This window comes from Acomys russatus, chromosome 22, assembly GCF_903995435.1.
Source record: "Acomys russatus chromosome 22, mAcoRus1.1, whole genome shotgun sequence".
NCBI lineage: Eukaryota > Metazoa > Chordata > Mammalia > Rodentia > Muridae > Acomys > Acomys russatus.
Window position 1 is genome coordinate 11,172,630 of NC_067158.1, and position 23,373 is coordinate 11,196,002.

Here is a 23,373-nt window from a genome sequence, read left to right on the forward strand (position 1 = left end):
CAGGGATTGTTTGCTCTTGATGTCCAAGTGAGCACTTACGATGGCTCACCCCACCATCCCTAGTGAGTTTGCTGCCGTCCTTGAGTGCTCATCCTTTGTGAGACCCAAGACTGTGGCAACCAGGCAGCACAGAAAATAAATAAATAAATAAATAAATAAACAAAATAAACAAACCAGCTCTCTAGAAGGCGGGCAGGTGAGCATACTAGTGACATCGGTCCATCTGCCCAGCGCCACGCCCTGCTCCTCAGGCTGAAGTGAGAGCCTCTGTGGAAGAGCTCGAATGACTCAGGCAGTTTGTGAAAAGTTCCCAGATGATCCAAGTTCCGGGCTCTGGGAATGCCAGCAGGTCACTTGCAGTGTGCAATTAGAGTGTCTGGGCTTGCAGTATCTCAGGCTAGTTTTCCTTTTTGTGGGGCATTAGGGTCTTCTTTCCTGTTTGTCCCCAAGCGTGTTTTTGTATTTTCAAAACCCTAGAGAAGGTCTTCCTTCTCTGGACAAGGGGTGAGGAACATCTGTGTTTGGATTATAATTCTTTATAATCTATCAGGCCTGGTGTTGTGGCTCATGCCTATAATCTTAACAGTTGGAAGCTGGAGGCAGGAGGATTGCCGTGAATTTACAGCCGGCCTTGGCTACAGAATAAATAAAACCAAAAGTTTCTCACCTTGCTCTCAGGGTTGTTTTTGCATAGCCAGTTCTATTGTACAGGAAGTCGCACGTTAGAACACCTTGCTCTTGTCTGGCCCCTCCACTACCCTCGTTCATGGTGTTGGTTTGCTAATAACCAGCTCCCTCCCCAAGTGGCTACAAGGAAGCAGAGCTGACATTAAGTGCCAGTCTGAGTACAGCGCTGTGCAGTGGGTGTTTGTGAAGTCTCAGCCCTTCCCACCTCTCTGCCTCCTCCAGCACATTTGCAGGATGGGAGCCCCACAGCCTGGGCTTGTTTTCTCTTAAGTGGTTCCCAGAGGCCTCACTTCCTGAAGTGTGGAGCTCATCAGTGGTCTGGAAGGACTTACCATCATACCTGATGGGTGGGCTGCTAGGTTCCTGGCCTGGAGTCCAGCTCACTACTGGGGTTCGGATCATCAACAGGCTGAGTGTGGGGTGCCGATGTAAGCAGAGGTAGACCTGAGCTGCAGCTTGAACTGGGACCTCGTTGCTCTGCTTAGGTGTACCCCTCTAGTGTTTGGAGGCGTAAGGCACGAATGATCGCTGGCTGAGATTTCAGTTGCTGTCTCTGTTCTTCATCCTCAAGGCAGCACATGCTGGATAAGCTTTGAATTTTAATACCCTTCAGCCACTGATGAAGAGCAAAGCTTTCCTTACCTCTTTCCGCTCCTGCTGCCTACTCACATTGTCTTAGTTACTTTCTTATTGTGATAAACATCATGACCAAAAGCAACTGAGTGGGGGGGCGGCAGGAACTGAAGTGGAGACCGTGGAGGACTGCTGCTCGCTGGCTGGCTCACTCCACTTGCTTCTTCCCATTTGACCCTGACTTAAGTTGACAAAGAGCTGTCCTGTATACATACTCCCTTAGACCACGTCCCAGAGTGTCACTTGCTGTTACTGTTTGTGGATATCATTCATAGACAGACAAAGATGGAGTAGGAAGGAGCCCTTCTTGTAGAGGCTTGTCTGCAGAGTTGTGTGAAAGATGTCCCTCTGTGAGGTTTTGCTGGAGGACCCAGAATTACTGCTAAAATTTTCACATAGATTTTATGTGAAGGAGGGAGGGAGGAAGTTTGAACATAAGTCTTGGCCTGCCCGGCTGTGACTCAGCCTTCGGGGTACAAACAGGCTTTGGTGTCAGACCTCTGGTTTTTGTCTCAGTTGCCTCCTGGCCATGCGCTATTGAGTATAATCTTGTCTCCTTTGCAGTCCTAGAAATAAAGTGTTTGTTGACAAAACATGAGAATGTTTGGACTGTCCCCAAAATGCTACATTAAGGGATCCTCCTGGTTCACACATTTGTAAGCACATAAGGACACTTTTACAAAGATGGTGTCACACCTTCACCAGTGTGATCTGATTTTCTCACTGTGCCCTATGCCTGCACTGTGCAAGTCTGACTTCCCCCCAGTGTCAGCTACATGGCATTCTCTTGTGAGTGAACTGTAATTTATTTTATCAGTCCAGAAGGCATGTTATTAACTGCTCTCCCTTCTCTTGTTCTCTAGGGGCCCAAGTAGGATGAAGCCATTTAAGTACAACCATCCTCAAGGATTCTTCAGCCACCGCTGACTCCTGCTTCCCTTGTCATTCCCCTAAAGCCCTGTCCCGGGGCCTGGATCTGCTTTTTGCTCTAGATACATGTAGTTCTTGACATTTTCCAAAGACAGCAGCTGATTAAAATGTCACCTGACCAAATAGCCTTTGCTCGTAGCTCCTTGGGCAGTCTGGAAGAGCAGGTGGGACCAGGCAGCATGAAGACTGTTTCTGGATGCACTTTTTAAAGGTGGCTGAGAAGTGTAGGCCCTAGAGAGGTGCCACCTGCTTGTCCACACCTGCCTTGTGTGGTTTCGTGGGGACAAAGTCTGTTGGTATTCACTATCCTAGGTCTCTACTGATTAGGAAGTTGCAGGAGAAACTGAAGTCAGTAGATAAAATATTCCTTTCTCACCTTCTTTCTGCTAGACCTGTCTTTGTCCCTTGATGGCCTAATACATTAAATAGAAAACAGATAAAACAGACAAATATTCTAAACATGTCACGTCTTCATGGTCAGTGACACTGTCCGGGCTCGCAGCAGGCCCACAACCGAGGCTGGTAGATGCAGAGACAGCAGGAACCAGGAACAGCTGGGGGTGATGGAAACCTCTAGCAGTGGGTGAGTATTGGGGAACAAAGGCTATTTAAACCTTTGGGGAGTGGAGAGAGGCTTTCAGGGTGAGTGTACATCGTTGGCCAAGGTGCTGCGAATGTCTTATTTGCATGAAGAATTCCAGGTGCTTGCTGGAGATGACCTTATAAGGAGAGGGGAAGTTTAACATGGCTGCCACCACAACACCTCCTCCAATGTAGGTTAAGATGACGGGTGCAGGACTGTGGGCATCTTCGCTATGGACATGCAGGCCTGGGGCGGGGGAGGGAGTGGTCCTCACTCCTACTGCTCTCCAGGGTTTGCAACTCCACCTCACCCCTACTCTAGACTAGCTCCTTCTGGTTCCACAATACCCCAGTGTTGGGGGTTGATCTGTCTGGGCCCCAAGATTTGGTTGCAGTTCAGGCAAGGGCATTGCCATGTACGTACTTGATTGGTTAATTTAAAAATCTGGATAACCTATAGCTGGGCAGGAGAGGAGTAGGTGGAACTTCTGTTCTCCATTTTGGGGTCTCGGGTACAGACAATGAGGTAGAGAGAGAGGAGGAGAGAAGGAAGAAGAGGTAGAGAAAGGGCATGGAAATTAAGAACTGACCTGAGGGGGCCAGGCGTGGTGATGCACGCCCTTAATCCCAGCAGAGGCAGAGGCAGGTGGATCGTTGTGAATTTGAGGCCAGCCTGGTCTGCAAAGTGAGTCTAGGACAGCCAGGGCTACACAGAGAAGCCCTGTCTTGAAAAACAAACAAAAGAACTGACCTGATGGAACAAAAACAGCCCAGGCAGGACCACTTGGGGCACATGGCTGGGAAATAGCAAGACTAGCATAGAGGATTAGTATAAATGGATATATGCCCAGTTATGGTGCTTAAAGCTTGTGAATAAGTCTTATAAGTCTCTGTCTCATTTATTTGGGAGCTAGAGCGGGTGATTAGAGAAGTCCCCCAATATAAATTATCATCTTCATTATTTGGTGCCCAATGTGGGGCACCAAATATAGCAGGACAGAGAAAGGGTCTCTGGGAGAATTCAGACATGGGGGATTCAGCCAGAGGACACAGGAGAAAGGATGTGAACAGGAGAGAGAAAGAACTAGCCGGGCATGGGCTAGAATAGTTAGGATGAGCTAGCTCAGAGTCAGCCCAGCTAAGGCCTAAGCTTTTAAATGTTAGTAAGTCTCCTTACCTTTATTTAACCACTGGCCAGTCCCTGCTATATTTGTCCCTGCTGGCATCCTCTTGGTCTGGCTACTTTCAGGCCTGCATCTCACTGCCTGTGCTGAATAAGATTAAAACAAGCTAAAAATAGAGTCTTTAATGGCCCCTGCATTGCAGCTGCCATCTCTGGTCTTTGCTGGAAGGGAGCCAAACTGACTCAGCACAAAAGCTCAACCTCTAGAGTGAAGCAGGAACTGTTGCAGAGAGTGCTGGGAGGGGCTCTCATTGCCAGGTACAGCTTAGCTACCACCAGAAGAGGGAACAAAGGAATCCTTTGGCCTTATGGAGAGACACATGACAATGCAGCCCGTCAGGGATGCTGAGTGGAGCCATCCATGCCTAGAGTGAGCAGATGGGACAGACCTCACAGCTGCTGCTGCTGGAATTGTCCATAGTCTCTGCAGTTTGTGAGCTGGGGCACACCCCAAGCTGCAGCCCCTACCAGCACTTCCTGTGCACCAGAAAACTCCATTCATGTCCCTTGCAGTGCTGTATCCGGTACATGCTTGCTACACAAGTACCACTGAGCTGCACCCCTCTGCCAGTCTGTCTTAGGGTTTCTGTTGCTGCGATAAAACACTATAACTGAAAGCAAGTTAGGGAGGACGAGTTTATTTGCCTTACATACACTTCCGTATCACTGCATCATCATTAAGGGAACTCCAAACAGCAAATCAAACAGGGCAGGAACTTGGAGGCAGGAGCGGATACAGCGGCCATAGTGGGGGCTGCTTACAGGCTTGCTCCTCATGACTTGCTCAGCCTGCTTTCTTATAGAGCTGGACGGCCAGCCCAGTGGTGACCCCACCCACAATGGGCTGGACATGTCCACATCAATCACTAATTCTAAAAATGCCCTATAGGCTTTCCTGTCTACAACACAGTCTTCTTGGGTATTTTCTCAAATGAGTTTCCATCCTCTCAGATGACTACAGCTTGGGTCAACTTGATGTTAAAAACTAGCCAGGTAACCATCTTTGTATTCCTTCCTTCCTTTCTTTTGTTTTTGTTTTTTGTTTGTTTGCTTGTTTGTTTCTTTGTTTTTGCCTTTAAGACAGGGTTTCTCTGTGTAGCTTTGGCTGTCCTGGAAACTCTGTCTATAGCCCAGGTTGACCAGATCTCTAACTCACACAGATCCACCTGCCCCTGCTTCCCAAGTGCTGGAATTAAAGGTGTGCTGTTCTTGGCTTTCTAAAAACTTGCCTCCATATTCTTGGTCCCTCTTCTTGAGTTTGTTATAGCTGAAGATGACCTTGAACTCCTGACCCTCCCACCTTCACCTCAAGTGCTGGTGTTACAGGCGTTCACTACCATGCCTAGCTTCTCCCTCACTTTCTTCCCATTCCACACTTTGCTGTTTTCTCTACAAACCTAACTGAGCACACTGGTGAAACAAGCTACGAAAACCCCTCATCAGAGAAGGTACAGTTGCTGTGCTCCTGCCTTGTCTGTGCACCTGAATCTGACCTCATGTGTTCAGTGGCCTCTGGCCAGAGTGGACATTAAGTTTTTCCTTTAGGCAAGGCCCTGAACTAATCATAACTAGACATTTCTATTTAATTATATCAGGTTGCCAGTATACATGTATTCCCTTCTTTTTGGCATGGATGGGTGGGTTGAGAAGTCTCAATCTACAGATCCTACTGGCCTTCACCTGGAGATCTGTGCTACTACATCCAGCTACGCTTTCTTCATTTTTATAGCAGAGAAAAACTGGCTCAGGGCACACTGACTGTCCATGTTCCTTGCCTCTGGAGCTGCTCCAGGTTTGACCTCAGAGGGGTCTGTCTGCATCTGAAGCTTGCACAGTAGCTGTAGGCTAAAGCCTGCTCACGCCAGCACTCTTTCTGAGCTGTGGTCCATTTAAGCAATACTGTTGTTTATGTCAGTATACTCAGAGGAGCCTGGTGGTGAAGAATTACATCTTAGTATCATAATAGCCCACTGAGTCCTTTCCCAGCTGTGAGTAGCTGATTGATCCTGGACTATAGCCAGGCTTTTGGCTACTTTATTGGGTTCTTTTATATCTACCACTCTTCTTCACCCCAATTCCTTTCAACCCCCCAACACTAGATAGAGGAGAAAGAAGGATAGAGGGGAAAGGAGGTGTAGACTTTTTTTCATACTACTTCCTGTTGATTAGGGGTGTCACATTCCTTGGGGCAACTCCAATCTTCATCATAAGGAAAGCTCCAAACAGCAAACAGCACTCAGTATCTAGCAAAAGCAACAGCAGGGACCACCAGCAGCAGGGGAGTACCTGCTGCCCCTTCTCTCGGGACTCTGGCAATTTTATATCTTCTCAAGAGTCCCCAACCGGGATGTAATCTGAAGAAGTTATGAGAAAAAAAAAAATAAAGGAAAAAAGAGTCCCCAGAATTCCAAACATAAACAATCTTCAGTTGGCAGAATCACACTCCTGCCAGGGCATGAGGCAGATCATAGCTGCTGTGGACAATCCAAAGCAACCACATATCCCACACCTGGGATTAAAACAAAAACATATTCACATAACATAGCTGGGTATTTTAGGACAGATTGTTCTGTTCGTCCCTGGTGTTGGGATGAGCCCTTATTTCCAACTGGAAGTAGCTGTGCACACTGGTTGTGGGGGTTAAGAACCTACTTTTGAGGCCAGGAAAATAGCTTTGTGGGGTAAAGGGATTTGCTGCACAGATCTAGTGCCCAAAGTTTGATCCCAGGAACCCATGTAAAGGTGGAAAGAGAGAACCAACTCCACAAAATATCATGTTACTCCCCACGCACATATGCCTAGTCACCATGCACACACACAATAATTAGATAGCTTAGCAGTTAAAGATGTTTGCTGTTCAAGTCTAGTGACCTAATTTTTGATTCCCTAGGGCACACATAATGGAAGGAGAGAACTAACTTTTACAGGTTGTCCCTACACCTCCACACAAGCACTGTAATGCACATGGGCCCACACATGTACATATACAAAAAAATACCCATAATAAGTAAATATATGTAACCTTGTGTTTGTTTGAGACAGGGTCTCTCCCTGGGTGTCTTGGAACATAATAGGTAGACTAGACTAGCCTTGAACCCACAGAGATCCTCCGGCCTCTGCTATCCCTAGGATAAAAGGCATGTGCCACCATGCTGGTCCCCAAAAATCTAATTTTAGTACCAAACCCAACATCTAGATGTTGGCTCTGCTTCCTTAATGATCCTACTTTATTAGTAATTTATTAAAGGAATGTACGTCCCTTACAACCCGGCTACCCTAAACAGGAAGGAAAGGAGGTGAAGGAGAACAAGAATGAGACCTGGGTTTCAGTTCCTCAGGGCAAGCCCCTTGGCGTAAATCTCAGGAGTCTAGCAGATCCTTTATCTGACAGAAGAAGCCTCTCCATCATTGGACCAAAGCTGGAGGAAACCACCGGTGCCAAATCCTCCAACTCCCCACGCTGTCGCTGTCGCTGTGGGCAGGAACCTCTGGTCTTTCTCTCTCTCTGCAATACCCCAAAGTCCTTCTCCACTTAATCAACGGTCCTTTTTGTAATACAATACCCCAGGTGGAGTCGCTGGAGCCTGTCTTTTGTCTTGGGCTGAAACTTCATCCATCTCTCTGAGTCTAGCTAAGATCTTTATCAGTTTGTAGAAACAAGGTCTCAGTGGGGTCAAGCCGCCCAGACTGGGCCCAGCCTAAGGCAAGGTTACGTTCTCATCTCACCTAGACTATAAAGGGCAGAGGCTCTTGCTGGAAGGCCTGCCCCTCTGGCAGGAAGCCCAGGTCTCTGGCCTGGCACATGGTCTGTACAGGTTTCTTTGTCTGTGGTAATCACCCACAGGCTGAGAACCACTGCTCAGGAATTATCCTGTTGGCCTTGCCTGTGTGAATCAGCCCTCCATCTTCCAAGTGTATCTTTTTAATCTGTGCCCCTCATCATAGCACTTTCTGTTGTGCTTTAGTTCTCTGGCCTGTCTTCCGCCCTTCTGGTGGCACTGGCCCACCCAGATACACAGGAAAGTCTTCACACCTTGAAACCCTTAACCTCACCAGCCTTGCAAAGTCCCTGGTGTCATACGGCAACAGCTACATATCCTGGAGATGTAGTGGATATAAACATGTTTTTGTTTGGATTCCAAATGTGGGATGTGAAACAAACGTGTGAGGGTGTGCGGTGTGTGTCTTCTAGAAGGGGAACTGCCTTTTGCGGGGGTGGTGTGGTGATGGTGGTGATGTCTTTGCCTGCTGATAAACATCCTAGTATGAACTCTGGGAGGATGGATACACACACACACACACACACACACACACACACACACACACACACACACACACACACACACAATCCCAAACCAGAGGCATCACTTCTATTTGTTTGGCTGTTCATCACTCTACTTTAAGATGCTCTTAGAAAGAAATGCCCCAAAGAATTCTTTGAGGTTCCGGGTTCTGGCTGTTGCCCTTGTAGTCACCTTGCTCAATTGCTGGTTTGCTGTTTAATGGGTCTGCTGAAATTCTGATGACAAGCAGTGGAATTGTTCCAAGGAACTGAGTCTAAAAAGATCTACTTCTTCCATTCCCAGTAACCTCTTTTCTCTCCTATCTAGGGTAGGGGTAGGTGGGTTGGAAAGGAGGAAAGAGGTATAGGCATTAAAGAACCCCAAATAAAGTAGGTTTGTAAGTTCAAAGACTACGTGGTGATGAGGCTCTTCATATCTTCAGGGGACCGTTATTTAGTTCCTCACATAGCCTAAGAGTGGGAGGTGTTGTTCCCAAATAGGGTAGGTGTAATTCTCAGCGATGATGGAAGCTATAGAGAAAAAAGCCAATGGAGACCCCTAGAACAACCAATGTGATAACCATGTGACAGTTTGTGTGCCTCTTTGTTATTGTGCTGAGGGGATTCCCAAAATCATTTCACTATGTGTGTAGGTCAGGGGACAACTATGGGACCCTTGCTCATTCCTTCCAACATGTGGGTCCCAGGGATTGGACTCAGATGTCTTTACCTGCAAAACCATATTGATACCCATGCCTAAGAGTTTTTATGAGTTCAATTTATATATTTGTGACTGACCCAAAGCATTTCTTATATGATGTGAAGTTCGAATTAAACTTCATTTTCTACATATAAATATCCAACTGTTCCAGAAACCAGAAGAAATATACTATTCATTTCAGTATGGAATCATCTTGGCAGTCTTGTCAAAAATCAATTGATCACCCCGGTATGGTGGTGTATACCTGTAATTCGAGCAGTTGGGAGGCTGAAGCAGGATTGCTGCAAGTTCAAGGCCAGCCTGGGCTACATGGCAAGCACTAAGAGAGCCAGGGATACACAGTAAGACCCTTTCTAAGTCAAAGCAAACACATGAATTGAGCATAGATATTAAAAGTTCAACTGATGTATCTGTCTGTTTTCATTGTTGTGGCTGCATGTCATGTTTTCAGAAGACTGGGAACTACGTACAAGCACTCCAGCTTTGTTCTGTCTCGGTATTTGGTAATTTGGGACCCTGTGCAGTTCCAGGCAAGTTTACAGATCAGATTTTCCATTTATGAAAAAGCAAAAATGTCTAGCAGCAACATTTTAATTACTATGGTTGAATTTTGTTTGTTTATTTTTTGAGTATTTATTTATTTATTATTATGTATACAGAGCTCTGCCTGCATGTACATCTGCAGGCCAGAGGAGAGTATCAGATCACATTATAGATGGTTGTGAGCCACCATGTGGTTGCTGGGAATTGAACTCAGGACCTCTGGAAGAACAGTCAGTGCTCTTAACCACTGAGCCATCTTCCAGTCCTGTTTGTTTGTTTTTGAAACAGGATTTTTCTGTGTTACCCTGACTGTCCTGGACTCGATTTGTAGACCAGGCTGGCCTCGAACTCACAGCAATCCACCTGCCTCTGCCTCCCAAGTGCTGGGATTAAAGATGCGCTCCACCGCGCCCAGTTAACTGCTGTTGAATTTGTGTGTGGGCTTGTTTTGTGAGTGCATGTGTCTGTATGTGTGCATGTTCACAAGTGCTTGTGTTTGTGTGGGTGTAAGTGGGAGAACAACTTTTGAGAGTTGGTTTTTTCTCTTCACCTTGAGGGTTCGGGGGATCAAACTCCGGTCATCAGCTTGGCCATGAGTGCTTTTACCCACAGAGCCTTCTCACTGGCCCAGGCTTGAGAATTTTGATAGGATTGCAGTGAATCTGTAAACTGCCCTTGAGCGTATTGCCATGTAAACAAAATAAGGCTAGGATGTGGTGGCACACACTGAAATCCCAGCACTTTGGAAATGGAGGCAAGAAAAGCAGGAGCCATTTTTGTAAACCTAGTGTGTTTGAGGCCAAACTGTGCTATGTGAGACCCTGTCTCAAAACAAACAATCAAAATTAACAATGTCAAGGATTATAATCCACAAATAAGGAGTGTCTTTCAGTTGATATGGATCTTGTTTTTTTGAGACTGAAACTCACTGTGTAGACCAGACTGGCCTCACACATTGGTCTCCTTGCTTCTGCAAGTGGATCTCCCCCCAAGCCCCCCTTCCACATAGGGTTTCTCTGTGTAATAGCTCTGGCCATCCTGGAACTCACTTTGTAGTGTTGGACCCTAGAGTTTACTCGAGTAGGGGGTTGTCGCGAGAGACCACTCGAGGACCACAGTGTTATGCAAAAGCATAAGGTTTATTGCTGACACACGTCAGGGGACCTCGGCACTCACTCGAGAAGCGGAGGCACCCCGAGTCACTGTTACAGGCTATTTTTAAAGGCTAAAACAGCAAAGGTTAGGAGGGACTGTGTGCCCTATGTTAGGATTGGCTCTAGTGGTCGCTAGGGGTGCTTGTCTGAATGTTATTGGCTATTGCAGGGGTCGTTGGTCTTGGGGGCTATTCTTGGCAAGGAGGGGTGTTAGGGAGTTTCCAGGGAATTTTCAGATGGTATTTTTCTGAGAATTGTTTATCTCAGTTGGAATTTGTTTACCTCAGTTGGCCACCCTGATCTCAGGAACTGAAACTGGCCTTCATTCTTTCTGGGTCACTTTCCCAAACCTGTCTGGGTCACGTTCCCAGGCTTAGGCTGAGAGAGAGAGTACCTTACAATCCCCCCTTGAGTTTTTAACTGGCCTTAATCTTAAGGCGTGTCCCCATTTCTGAGGGCTTGGTACTGTTGGGTTAGGATCAGGGCCTGAGTTATATTGAGACGATCTCAAATAAAGGCAAGAAATCGGTTAAGGATACAGGGCCCAAAAGTTAAAAGCAAGAAAAGGATCAGAAGGGGACCAAGGAGGGTAGATATGAGGGTGGGTCAACCAGGGGGAGTTATTAAACCATTCTTCGAACCATCCCTGTTGGGTCTCTCGGTCTCTTCGTCTCTTGTCTAAGGTTCTCTGAGTTTTGACATCGAATCTTTGATGACTCCTGAGTGATCAACATAAAAGGAACATTGTTCTTTGAGAACAGCACATAACCCTCCTTCTTTTAGAAATAGTAAGTCAAGCCCCCATCTATTTTGGAGCACTACTTCCAATAATGAGGTAAGAGATTCTTCTAGCCGAGAGATGGACTGTTCTAAGGCCCTAAGATCATTGTTTATTGCAACCTGTAATTGTCCAAATTGTTGGTTCCCATATATGAGAGCTGCAGTCCTGCTTCCCGCCCCGGCAACTCCTAACCCTAATAAGACTGCAAGAGTTAGGGAAATGGGTTCTCTACGATGTCGAGTTTCTTCATAATTGGTTTCAAATGCAGGGGATGGTCAGTAATAAATTCTGGGGATTAGTTGGACTAGAACGCAATAATCAGAGGCTGAGAAAATAGCAGTGGACACACACGGAGTGAGTCCAGTGTTACAAGCCCACCACAGATTGGGGAGAGGAATTAAGAAATAGTTATTACTAGTAGTAGTTATGGCTAGAGTATGGTTGCAAAGGTGTTGGTGGCTGGGGGGTATGGTACCTAGACAGGTGCCCAGCCCTGAAACTTCAGTCAAAGTAAGTTTCCTGTGTTGATCCCAGTCACAAGAAGAGTGATTGGTCATATTAGTGAAAGAGCCAGAGGTTGCAACCCCTTCATAGTAAGGAGGGCTTGGGTTAAGACAGAGCCAGCAGGATGGAGTTGCCTGAGGATTAGTGGCATTAAGGGCTAAGAAAGTTCCTTTGACTAGGTTAAAGAGATGGTCCCCTACTTTGGGTATGGGGAGGTCTCTTGTAGTTAGAGTGACGGATGTTATGGCCGGGGTAGATGTTAGGAGGGGTGGGATAGGTGGCCGTATTCCGGTATCAGCAAGAATAGGGTTAGGGCCAATCGGAACTGTTGGGGGCTATATTATGGTTAACTTAATTTTGAATATCAACCCAGGGTCTTTTCCTGCAGCATATATACGTAACCCCCATATATTTCCTTTTAACCAACTTTGGTGGTCTTGCTTTCCCTTATCTGTGAATTTTATGGCTATAGGGTTACAGTACTTGTTTTTGTAAGATCCCTCCGGGCTGTTGCTGAGGGCGCATCCACTGTCAAGGTATTTATATCCATTTCTTTCTCCCTGGTTGGGCTGGTCATAACTGCTATTTCTTTTAACCGTGATCAAGTCCCAGGAGGAGGTTGGGTTCCAGTTAGCCTCCCCGGTAGTCTCACAACCCCATACAGCACAATAAAAATCGGAGGCCCCCCCACATTTTCACCGAAACTTTCGGCTCTGGCCCTGTCCTGGACAAACGTAAAATGGTGAGGCCCGGAGGTTGGCTCTGTAAAACTGTCCCGAACACCCAAGTATACTTCCTATCCCACCCGGACACATTGGCTTTCAGCTGGTGGTTTAGAGAGGTCAGTGTGATCGGGAATATCCCAGGTGAGTGATCCTGCTGTTAATTTACAAATATCTGGTGTTAAATCTGGCCACCAAGCCCAAGGAGGAGATATGGCTGTGGTAGACCAGACGGGGTTCCCTTCTTCGTTGATTATTTCCCAAGTTAGTTTCATGGGTTGATGGGGATTTGAGGGAGAATCATAGCCAAAACAGGGTACAAGAGTGAGAAGCAGAATGCTTATAGTCAATCCCGTAATCAGATAAGTCTTATCTTGAGTGGATCTTGGGAGCAGTGGAGCTGCCATTGTGGTGTTTTCGGGGTGGAGTCAAGCGTCGTCGGGGCAGCTTTGGTGTGAGAGGCGTGAACCCAGGCGGCTATTCCGTCGACCTTGAGAGCAGTGGGTATGGTGAGCAGGACAGTGTAAGGCCCCTTCCAGGGAGGTTCGAGTCCTTGAGACCGGTGCCGACGGATGTAGACAGAGTCACCAACGTGGAAGGGATGTCCTGCTGTCTGAGAGTGGCCAGGCTTGTAAAGTTCGGCCAATGGGGCCCAGACTTGGGCTTGAACCACCTGGAGTCCTTTAAGGTGGGCCTGTAAGTCAGTTTTGGAAGCAGAAGGCTGATAAGAATTAAGCATAGTAGACAAAGGGGGCGGTCCCCCATATAGGATTTCATAGGGGGTCAGGTTAAAGTGTGAGGGAGTGTTTCTGGCTCTGAATAGAGCAAAGGGTAGGAGGCATCTCTAATCTTTTAAGCCAGTCTCTAGTTCCTTTTCTTTCTTTTTTTTTTTTTTTTTTTTTTGGTTTTTCGAGACAGGGTTTCTCTGTTTATCCTTGGCTGTCCTGGACTCCCTTTGTAGACCAGGCTGGCCTTGAACTCACAGAGATCTGCCTGCCTCTGCCTCCTGAGTGCTGGGATTAAAGGCGTGTGCCACCATGCCCAGCCAAGCCAGTCTCAATGGTCAATTTATTCAAGGTCTCTTTTAGAGTCCAATTCATTCTTTCTACCTGTCCTGAACTTTGGGGTCTGTAAGCACAATGCAAATTCCAATTAGTCCCCAAGATCTTGGCCAGTCCCTGACTTACCTTGGAGACGAAGGCCGGCCCATTATCTGACCCGATTACCTTGGGAAGTCCAAACCGAGGAAAAATGTCTTCCAGGATGGCCTTGGTCACTGTTTGTGCTGTTCCCCACCGGGTGGGGAAAGTTTCTACCCATCCTGAAAAAGTGTCTATAAAAACTAATAAGTATTGATAACCCACAGCTGGGGGCTTTACCTCGGTAAAATCCACTTCCCAGTAAGTTCCTGGTCTGTCTCCATAGACCCTGGTCCCTTCTGGGACTTGGTTCCTGCCAGCATTGGCTTGTTGACAAGCCTGACAAGTAGTTACAGTTTCATCAACCAGGGCAGCAGCTCCAGGGATGGTGAATTCTGTCTTGTCCAGGATCTGTCGAAGCTTCTTCGATCCTAGGTGGGTCCAGGCATGCATTTGTTGGACCATGGCAACCACATCGAGGGCTGGCAGGACAGCTTTATTGTCTTTTGTCCAATTTTTGGAAACTGGGTCAAATATAGCTCCTAGGGCTTGGGCCTTGGCCTGGTCCTCGGGAGAGTAGTTATAAGCCTCAGGCTGAGGGGGTTCTCTAGCCCCGATGGACAACACCAAGAGTCCCAACTTGGTTATTTGTTTTGTCACCTGATCTGCCTGCTGGTTGCCCATGGCGATAGAATTTTGTTCTTTCTGGTGTCCTGGACAGTGTATGATAGCCACTTGTTTTGGCAGAAATAGAGCTTTGAGGAGAGCTTTAATTTCAGGCTTATTTTTAATCTCCTTGCCCTCTGAGGTCAGAAGTCCTCTTTGTTCATAAATACTCCCATGGACATGAGCAGTGGCAAATGCATGTTGGTTATCAGTATAAATATTAGCTTTCTTGTCTTTAGAAAGTACTAATGCCTTGGTTAGAGCGACAAGTTCTGCCCTTTGGGCCGAGGTCCCTTGAGGAAGGGCCTGTGCCCAGATTACTTTCTGTCCATCTACCACAGCCACCCCAGCCCTTCTGATACCTGAATCCAGGAAGCTGCTGCCATCAGTATACCAAGTATGATCAGCTTCTGGGATAGGATGATCTTGTAGGTCTTCTCGTGTGCCATGAGTTTCTGCCAGTGACAGTCATGTGGAGTCTCTTGTGCCTGGTCTGGGGCTGGCGACAAGGTAGCTGTATTGAGAGTTGCTGGGGGGCCAAAGGTGACACGATCAGAATCTAAGAGCAAAGTCTGATAGTGGGTGAGACAGGCGTTGCTAATCCATCTGTCAGGAGGCTGTCGCACTACAGACTCTAAGGCATGAGGCGTGATGACAGGCAAGGGTTGTCCCAGAGTCAGTTTGTTAGCATCTTTGGTCAACAAGGCCATGGCAGCCATGATGCGCAGGCAGGGAGGCCATCCGGCAGCAACAGTATCTAATTGTTTGGACAAGTAAGCCACTGGTCGTTTCCATGGCCCCAAGGTCTGGGTTAGCACACCTTTAGCAAGGCCACCCCTTTCATCTATGAATAGAGTGAAAGGCCTGGAAGTGTCAGGTATCCCGAGGCCGGGGCAGACAAGAGGGCCTTTTTTATTGCATCAAGGCCTGTTGTTGGGGTTTATCCCACTTGAAAGAGTCTTTATTTCGAGTGAGAGGATACAAGGGAGCCACTAATTCAGCAAAGCCAGGAATCCATAACCGACAGAACCCAACAGTTCCTAGGAACTCTCTGAGTTGCCGAGGGTTGTGTGGCGGAGGGATCCTGGCCACTGTCTCTATGCGGCTCTTAGTTAGCCATCTCTTCCCTTCTTTTAGAATATAGCCCAAATATGTTACCTCTTGTCTGCAAAGTTGTGCCTTTTTGGCTGAGGCCCGATAGCCCTTGTCACCCAGTTCCTGGAGCAAATGTTGAGTAGCTTCAATACAGGTTTCCTGGGTGGAGGCTGCCAGTAAAAGGTCATCTACATATTGTAAGAGAGTTACTTCTGGGTGCATGACATGGAAATCAGTCAAATCCTGGTGGAGCGCTTCATCAAAAAGAATAGGTGAGTTTTTAAAACCTTGGGGAAGGCATGTCCAAGTAACTTGCCCCGAGAGCCCCAGCTCGGGGTCCTTTCATTCAAAGGCAAAGTATGGTTGGCATTGAGGGGACAAAGGCAAGCAAAAGAAATGTCCTTTAAATCTAAGACAGTATACCAGGTAAAATCTGGCCTCAAGGTACTTAGAAGATTATAAGGGTTAGGCACCGTGGGGTGGATGTCCACCACCCTTTTGTTTACTTCTCGGAGGTCCTGCACTGGTCTATAGTCCTGTGTTCCCGGTTTCTTGACAGGCAAGAGTGGAGTATTCCAGGGAGAGTGACAAGGTCTTAGGACTCCTAATTGTAGGAATCGATTAATATACTGCTTGATGCCCACTCGGGCCTCTTGGCTCATAGGATATTGTTTTACAGAGACCAGTACAGCCGTAGGTTTGAGAGTCACAATAGTAGGAGGCTGTGTATGAGCCAGTCCTAACCCTCCGGTCTCCGCCCAAGCTTGGGGAAATTGCTGGATCCAGGGGCTATCTTCAGGAAGGGGGTCATGAGGGTTAGTCTAAAATAGCTGGTATTCATCCTGCAATTTGAGGGTGAGGACCTGTATAGGTGCTCACCTGGAGCCTAATACTGTTGCCCCTTCCTCTGAGAAATGAATTTGAACCCCCAACTTGGTTAGCAGGTCTCTCCCTAATAGGGGATAAGGACACTCTGGAATTACTAAAAAGGAGTGAGTCACAGGACCTGTGCCAAGGTTAACAGTCCGTTTGTTGGTCCATTGGTGCAGTTTGCCACCAGTTGCTCCTTGTACCCAGGATGTCTTTGAAGACATTGGTCCCGCGATGGCTGGGTTAGCACGGAATGTTGAGCACCTGTATCTACCAGGAAAGTGGTGCGTTGCCCCCCAACGGTAAGGGTTAGCCTGGGCTTGGGGGGGGGGGCTTCAGAGCCCCGACTTGCCTAGTCACTGTCTTCACCCAAGGCCAGGACCGGGACAGGTTTCTTCCAATCTTTGGGATGCTTAGGGCAGTCTTTTAACCAGTGTCCATGTTCTTTGCAGTAAGCACATTGATCCTTATCCACACAGGGCCGCCTTCATTCTCCCACACTCTTTCCTGTCCTTTATATTTAGTAGGCTCTGTCACTACAGCGGCCAAGATCTTACTCAAATGTCTATCTCGCTTACGATCCATGCGATCCTCTCATTCCTCCTGTTCCCTTGCTAGCCTAGTTTCCTTTTCCTCCGGAGTCTCTCTCTTGTTATATACTTTCTCTGCTTCTCTAACCAAATCCTGTAACCCATATGTCTGAATACCATCTAGTCATTGCAGCTTCCCTTTTATAGCCGGAGCTGACTGATCTATAAAAGACATAGCCACTGTTGCCTTATGTTCTGGAGCCTCATGGTTAAACAGGGTATACATGCGAAACCCTTCCAGCAACCTTTCCATAAAGGCAGCAGGCCTTTCTTCTTTTCCCTGAGTAATTGTTCTTACCTTGGCCAAATTGGTTGGGGCGCTTTGCAGTTCCCTTGAGACTTGCCAAAAGAGCCTGGTGATAGATATGGAGACTCTCCCTACCTGCAGCCATCTCAAAATCCCAATCTGGGTGTATCAAGGGAAATCCTTCGTCTATCTCGTTAGGGAGCTGGGTGGGTGCCCCGTCTGGTCCGGGCACATTTTTCCTCGCTTCCAGGAGTACTCTCTGTTTTTCCTCCACAGTGAGGAGAACCTGTAAAAGCTGTTGACAGTCATCCCAGGTGGGTTGGTGAGTCAAGAGGATTGACTCAATAAGGGAAGTTAGAGCCTGGGGGTCTTGTGAAAAGGAAGGATTGTGGGTCTTCCAATTGTATAAATCTGATGCGGAGAATGGCCAGTAATGGATGTCACCATTGATAGTTGGAAGAGGAAACAACGATGAGATTTCCGGGCCTGGATCTCGGTCCCGCCGGCTACGCAGGCGGGGAGGGGAAGGAGGGGCAGGGAGGAATCTGAGGAGGGCGGGGGGGGGGGGGGAAGGTGTGAGAGGAGGAGCTGAAGGGGCTGGAGATGATGAAGAGGGCATGAGGGTAGATGAGGTAGGGAGAGAGGAGTTAGGGTCAGAGGGAGAACTCGAAGGCGTAGGGTAAGGTGGAGGAGGCAGGTCTAGTAGTAGGAGATGTTGTTGTTCGTTGTCAGGCAGCACGGGCTTTGGGCAGCCTCCTGGGCGTTCTCCAGGTGTCCCAGGAGTCTCAGGAACTGCAACTGGGAAGAGAGAAGTTGGCAGGGGGCCCGGCAGGAAAGACTTGAGCCACTGTGGTGGGACTCGGACCAGGGATTTCTATGTGATTATATATGAGACCTGGTCTGGGTGGCCATGGGAGCCAGGTCTATAAACAACATCTTTAACCTGCAAGATAATAGTAAGGTTAAATGTCCCACCTCTGGGCCATCCCACGTTAAAGGTTGGCCATTCTGAGGCACAGAAAACCTGCCAACGTCCTTTGCGGACATCCACAGACAAGTTATGTGCATGAGTTTGAACATCCTTAAAATGATTGATTAAGAGTCAGAGTCAAGGGGGTCGTCACAGTCTGTCACATGTCAGTACAGTCGAGAGAGAGGAAGACAGAGAAAGACAAGACAGAGACAAACAGACAAATAAAACCAAAACCTGTCAGCTGCATGGCAAAATATCGGCGCCATAGAACAGAAATCAGATCGGATGGCAGAACTTCTCTGCCGTTCGGATTGAGGAGACTGACGCCATCATCGGCCTTCTTCCAAACAACCACCGGAGCATCCTCCAGGGTGAAGGGGAGAAAGGTCTGGACACTTCTGTCCCCTTTCTCCTCCCAATACAGAATTGCGCTACAGAGGCGAACCGAAAGTGGCTCACCAATCAGAAAAGGGAACAAACAGAAAGGAGCTTGCAAGAGCTCGCAGAGTACAGACAGAAAGGGGAACTCGCAGGAGCTCGCGGAGTACAGACAGAAAGGAGAGCTCGCGGGAGCTCGTGGAGTACAGACAAAGACAAAGTGAAAGTAACTCACGGTCTCAGAAGTCAGTCGGTGGCCCGGGCCATAGATATCTTGCAACGAGTGGGTCGGTGGTCTCAGGGAGACCCCCCCCCCAAATCCCGGACGAGCCCCCACAACGTTGGACCCTACAGTCCACTCGGGTAGGGGGTCGTCGCGAGAGACCACTCGAGGACCACAGTGTTGATGCAAAAGCACAAGGTTTATTGCTGACACGTGTCAGGGGACCTCAGCACTCGAGAGGCGGAGGCACCCCGAGTCACTGTTACAGGCTATTTTTAAAAGCTAAAACAGCAAAGGTTAGGAGGGACTGCGTGCCCTATGTTAGGATTGGCTCTAGTGGCCGCTAGGGGTGCTTGTCTGAATGTTATTGGCTATTGCAGGGGTTGTTGGTCTTGGGGGCTATTCTTGGCAAGGAGAGGTGTTGGGGAGTTTCCAGGGAATTTTCAGATGGTATTTTTCTGAGAATTGTTTATCTCAGTTGGAATTTGTTTACTTCAGTTGGCCACCCTGATCTCAGGAACTGAAACTGGCCTTCATTCTTTCTGGGTCACTTTCCCAAACCTGTCTGGGTCACGTTCCCAGGCTTAGGCTGAGAGAGAGAGAGAGAGAGTACCTTACAGTAGACCAGGCTGGCCTTGAACTCAAAGAGATCTGCCTGCCTCTGCCTCCCAAATTCTGAGATTAGGAGAGTGTGCCACCGTGCCTGGCTTATCAAAGTGGATCTTTTAATGCTATTAGAAATTATCTTTTAGATTCTCTATTCAGACAGATTAGTGGCAGACCCCTTTAATCTCAGAACTCAGGAGGCAGATCTTTTTTAGTTTAAAGCCAGCCTGGTTTCCATAGCAAATTCCAGGCCAGCTTGGGTTACAGCTGACACCTTATCTAAAAAATAATATTCGATCTCTGATCAGATTGTTTATTGCTGGTGTGTCCTGTGTGTTCAATGTGTTCACTGTGGTACGTTCATTGCCAGTAGTGAGTAGACACAAAATAGACTCAATAGTTCTCTTAATTTTTTCAGAGAGGGTCTCACATTTTCCAGGCTGTCTGTCTGGAGATTAGTTTTATTATTATCTTGTCATTAACTCCTTTTTCCCCTTTTTTTCGATACAGGGTTTCTTTGTGTAATAACTCTGGTTGTCCTGGAACTCACTCTGTAGTCCAGGCTGGCCTCGAATTCATGGAGATCCACCTGCCTCTGCCTCCCAAATGCTGGCATTAAAGGCGTGCGCCACCACTGCCCTGCCTTCATTAACTATTTTTATTATTTTATTTTATGTGTGTGAGTGCTGTATCTACATGTCTGTCTGTACACCATGTGTATGCCTAGTGCCTGTGGAGGCCAGAAGATGGCAACAGATCCCCTGGGACTAAAGCTATAGAGACAGTTATAAGCCATCATGGATGCTGGGATGGAACCTGAGCCTCTGCAACAGTGGCTCTGAGTGCTCTTAACTGCTGAGCCATCCTCCAGCCCCTCCAACTGTAGTGCTAGGATGACCTTAGACTTCTAATCCTTTCTCCACCCCCCCCCCTTTTTTGTTTTTGTTTTTTTGAGACAGGGTTTCTCTGTGTAGTCTTGACTGTCCTGGACTTACTTTGTAGACCAGGCTGGCCTTGAACTAACAGAGATCCACCTGCCTCTGCTCCTGAGTGCTGGGATCAAAGACGTGTGCCACCACAGCCCGGCATCCTCCACCTCTTGAGTGCACTTGTAGGTGTGCACCACACACCCCGTTTACACATGTGGGGTTTTGTGTGAGTTGGTCTATACCCTACAGCTTTGCTGAATATGAATGTAATCCTGGCTCTATCACTTACCATCAGTTATACAATATTCTGAAAGTATCTATTATATTCTAAGAAATTGAAACCTTTGCAACACCTCACAGTTAATAATACATCTTGAGGTCCTTTAAGACTTCTCTTGGTGTGTGGGGGGCAAAGAGAGGGAAGAGGGGCAGTGGCTGGAGAGATGGCTCAGAGGTTAAGAGCACTGGCTGCTCTTCCAGGGGAAACACCTGGTAACTGAGAGCCAGTGTTTCCCACAATTGCTGCCCTGCCATGTTCCACATGCCAGGTGTCCAGAGCACCTGTGAGCAGAAGGGGGCAGAGAAAAATGGGAAGCCAGAGAGGCTGTAAAGACTCTAGAGGAATGAGAAAGCCGACGAGCCAAAGGACTTTGGAGACGAGATAGAGGAATTCTCTAGGGTTATGCAGACACCATGAGCTTTTCCAGTCTTCGCGCAACATATCCCTGCTAGTGATGGTGGTGAGGCTTGTGATGAAATGACATTGTGTCCAGTAGATATGCTAGATTTAAAGCATTTTGTTTGTTTGTTTGTTTCCGAGACAGGGTTTCTCTGTGTAGCCCTGACTGTCCTGGAGCGCACTCTGTAGACCGGGCTGGCCTTGAACTCACAGAGATCTGCCTGCTTCTGCCTCCCAAGTGCTGGGATTACAGGCGTGATCCACCACCGCCCAGCTGATTTAAAGCATTTTATGGTATGAAATGCATTCATCCATTGTTAAATGTTAAATAGCTGGGCTATGCAGCATAGACTTATTCCCCAAGATTGGAAGGGATTGGTGTCAGCTGTGTTAGAAGCTGCTCAACAGGGGCTGGAGAGATGGCTCAGAGGTGAAGAGCACTGACTGCTCTTCCAGAGGTCCTGAGTTCAATTCCCAGCACCCACATGGTGGCTCACAACTCCTTTAAAAAAGGAGTTTTAAAGGCTCACAACCATCTGTAATGTGATCTAATGCCCTCTTCTGGCCTGCAAGTGTACATATTATGTACATAGAACAGTGTACATAATAAATAAATTTTTAAAAAAAGAAGCTGCTCAACAGTTACAGTAGTTATCATGGTGGAGAAATGAAGCCACAAGAATAGAAAAACAGGGCTGGAGAGATGGCTCAGAGGTTAAGAGCACTCCCGGCAACCACATGGAGGCTCACAACCATCTATAATGTAACCTGATGCCTTCTTCTGGCCTGCAGGTGTACAAGCAGACAACACTGTATACATAAATAATAAATAAATCTTAAAAAAAAAAAAGAATAGAACAACAAGCCAGGCATGGTGGCACATGCCTTTAATCCCAGCACTCAGGAGGCAGAGGCAGGTGGATCGCTGTGAGTTCGAAGCCTGGTCTACAAAGCAAGTCCATGACAGCCAAGGCTAACACAGAGAGACCCTGTCTCAAAAAACCCAAAAAACAAAAAACAAAAAACCAACATCAATTGCTTGGTGAAGGGCATTATGCTGACTTAAGAGAACGAACCCGATCTGAAGATGTAGCAATTGAACAATGTCATGTTGCAGCCCTAAGAGCTTGAGACATGATTGAGGAACCTGGTAAAACAACCACTTCATTTTTTAAAAGGATTTATTTATTAATTATTTATACATTATTTTGCCTGCATGCATGGCAGCACACTGGAAGAGGGTGCCATGAGAGCCACCATGTAGTTGCTGGGGATTGAACTCAGGACCTCTGAAAGGAAGTCAGTGCTCTTAGCCTCTGAGCCATCTCTCCAGCTCCCACTTCATGTATTAAGGTGTTTCAAGGCCATGGAGAAGCCTTCACAGAATTCTTACAGAGATTGGGTTCAAGTCTAGATAGAGCCAGACCAGATCCTGAGACCAAACAGGCATTGACACTGACCGTGGCATATGAGAATACAAATACTGAATGTAAGAGAGCAATTAGACCATTAAAAGTGCAAGGATCGCCGGGCATGGTGGTGCACGCCTTTAATCCTAGCACTCGGGAGGCAGAGGCAGGTGCATCTCTGTGAGTTTGAGGCCAGCCTGGTCTATAGAGCCAGTTCCAGGACAGCTAGAGCTGTTACACAGAGAATCCCTGTCTTGAAAAACAAAAAGAAACAAACAAACAGTTCCAAGCCTCAAAATAACAGGTGCACTGACTTTGGAGTAAATGGTACTCGCAGAAGAGCACAAGGAGCTTCTGGCCGTGATGGTGATGATGTGCCAAGACTTCCAGGGCATTGTGGCTGCTGTGGGAAGGGAAAATGTTGGTCTGGGGATTGTCAGTCCAAGAGAGATTTATGAGGTAATCTCTTGACATCGGGAAATGAACGGAGGGGCCTGTTAGCTTGAGGCCCCGCAGTAAACAATATGAGCCATCTTTCTTTTGTCAGCCGGGAGGTAACAAACTTGCAGGAAAACAAAGACAAAGAATCAATGATTTAATGCATGCTACTGAAGACAGCGCAGCTTTGGATTTGGCCTCAGATAAATCTTACACTATCCTCACAGGTTGAATGTTACAAAATAACCACTGGTGTGTACAATCTTTTACCTTTAGTAGGAATAATCTTGGCAAGAAGTGGATAAACTTCTCAAGGCTTTATTGTGCATCCTGGTATTATAGATGGGGATTGTAAGGAAGAAATTAAAATCATGGTGTATGTAAAGGATGTGCAGACTAATGTAGGGGG

General features: G+C 47.3%; 1 protein-coding gene and 1 pseudogene across 3 annotated transcripts in view; one reads left to right on the top strand and one right to left on the bottom strand.

Annotated features, from left to right (window-relative positions):
* The window catches only part of Thoc5 (THO complex subunit 5), a 32,462-nt gene extending 29,997 nt beyond the window's left edge, over positions 1 to 2,465 (top strand). For 2 of the 3 annotated variants that reach the window (XM_051164776.1, XM_051164777.1), the window contains exon 21: positions 2,184 to 2,464. In XM_051164776.1, the coding sequence (XP_051020733.1) occupies positions 2,184 to 2,247 (64 nt within the window). In that variant the 3' untranslated portion in view covers positions 2,248 to 2,464. Of the gene's footprint in view, positions 1 to 2,183 lie in introns of all 3 variants that reach the window. The other variant, XM_051164778.1, reaches the window with a different exon arrangement.
* Positions 2,466 to 13,080: 10,615 nt separating this feature from the next.
* Positions 13,081 to 18,632, bottom strand: LOC127205514 (uncharacterized; annotated as a pseudogene).
* Positions 18,633 to 23,373: the final 4,741 nt, after the last annotated feature.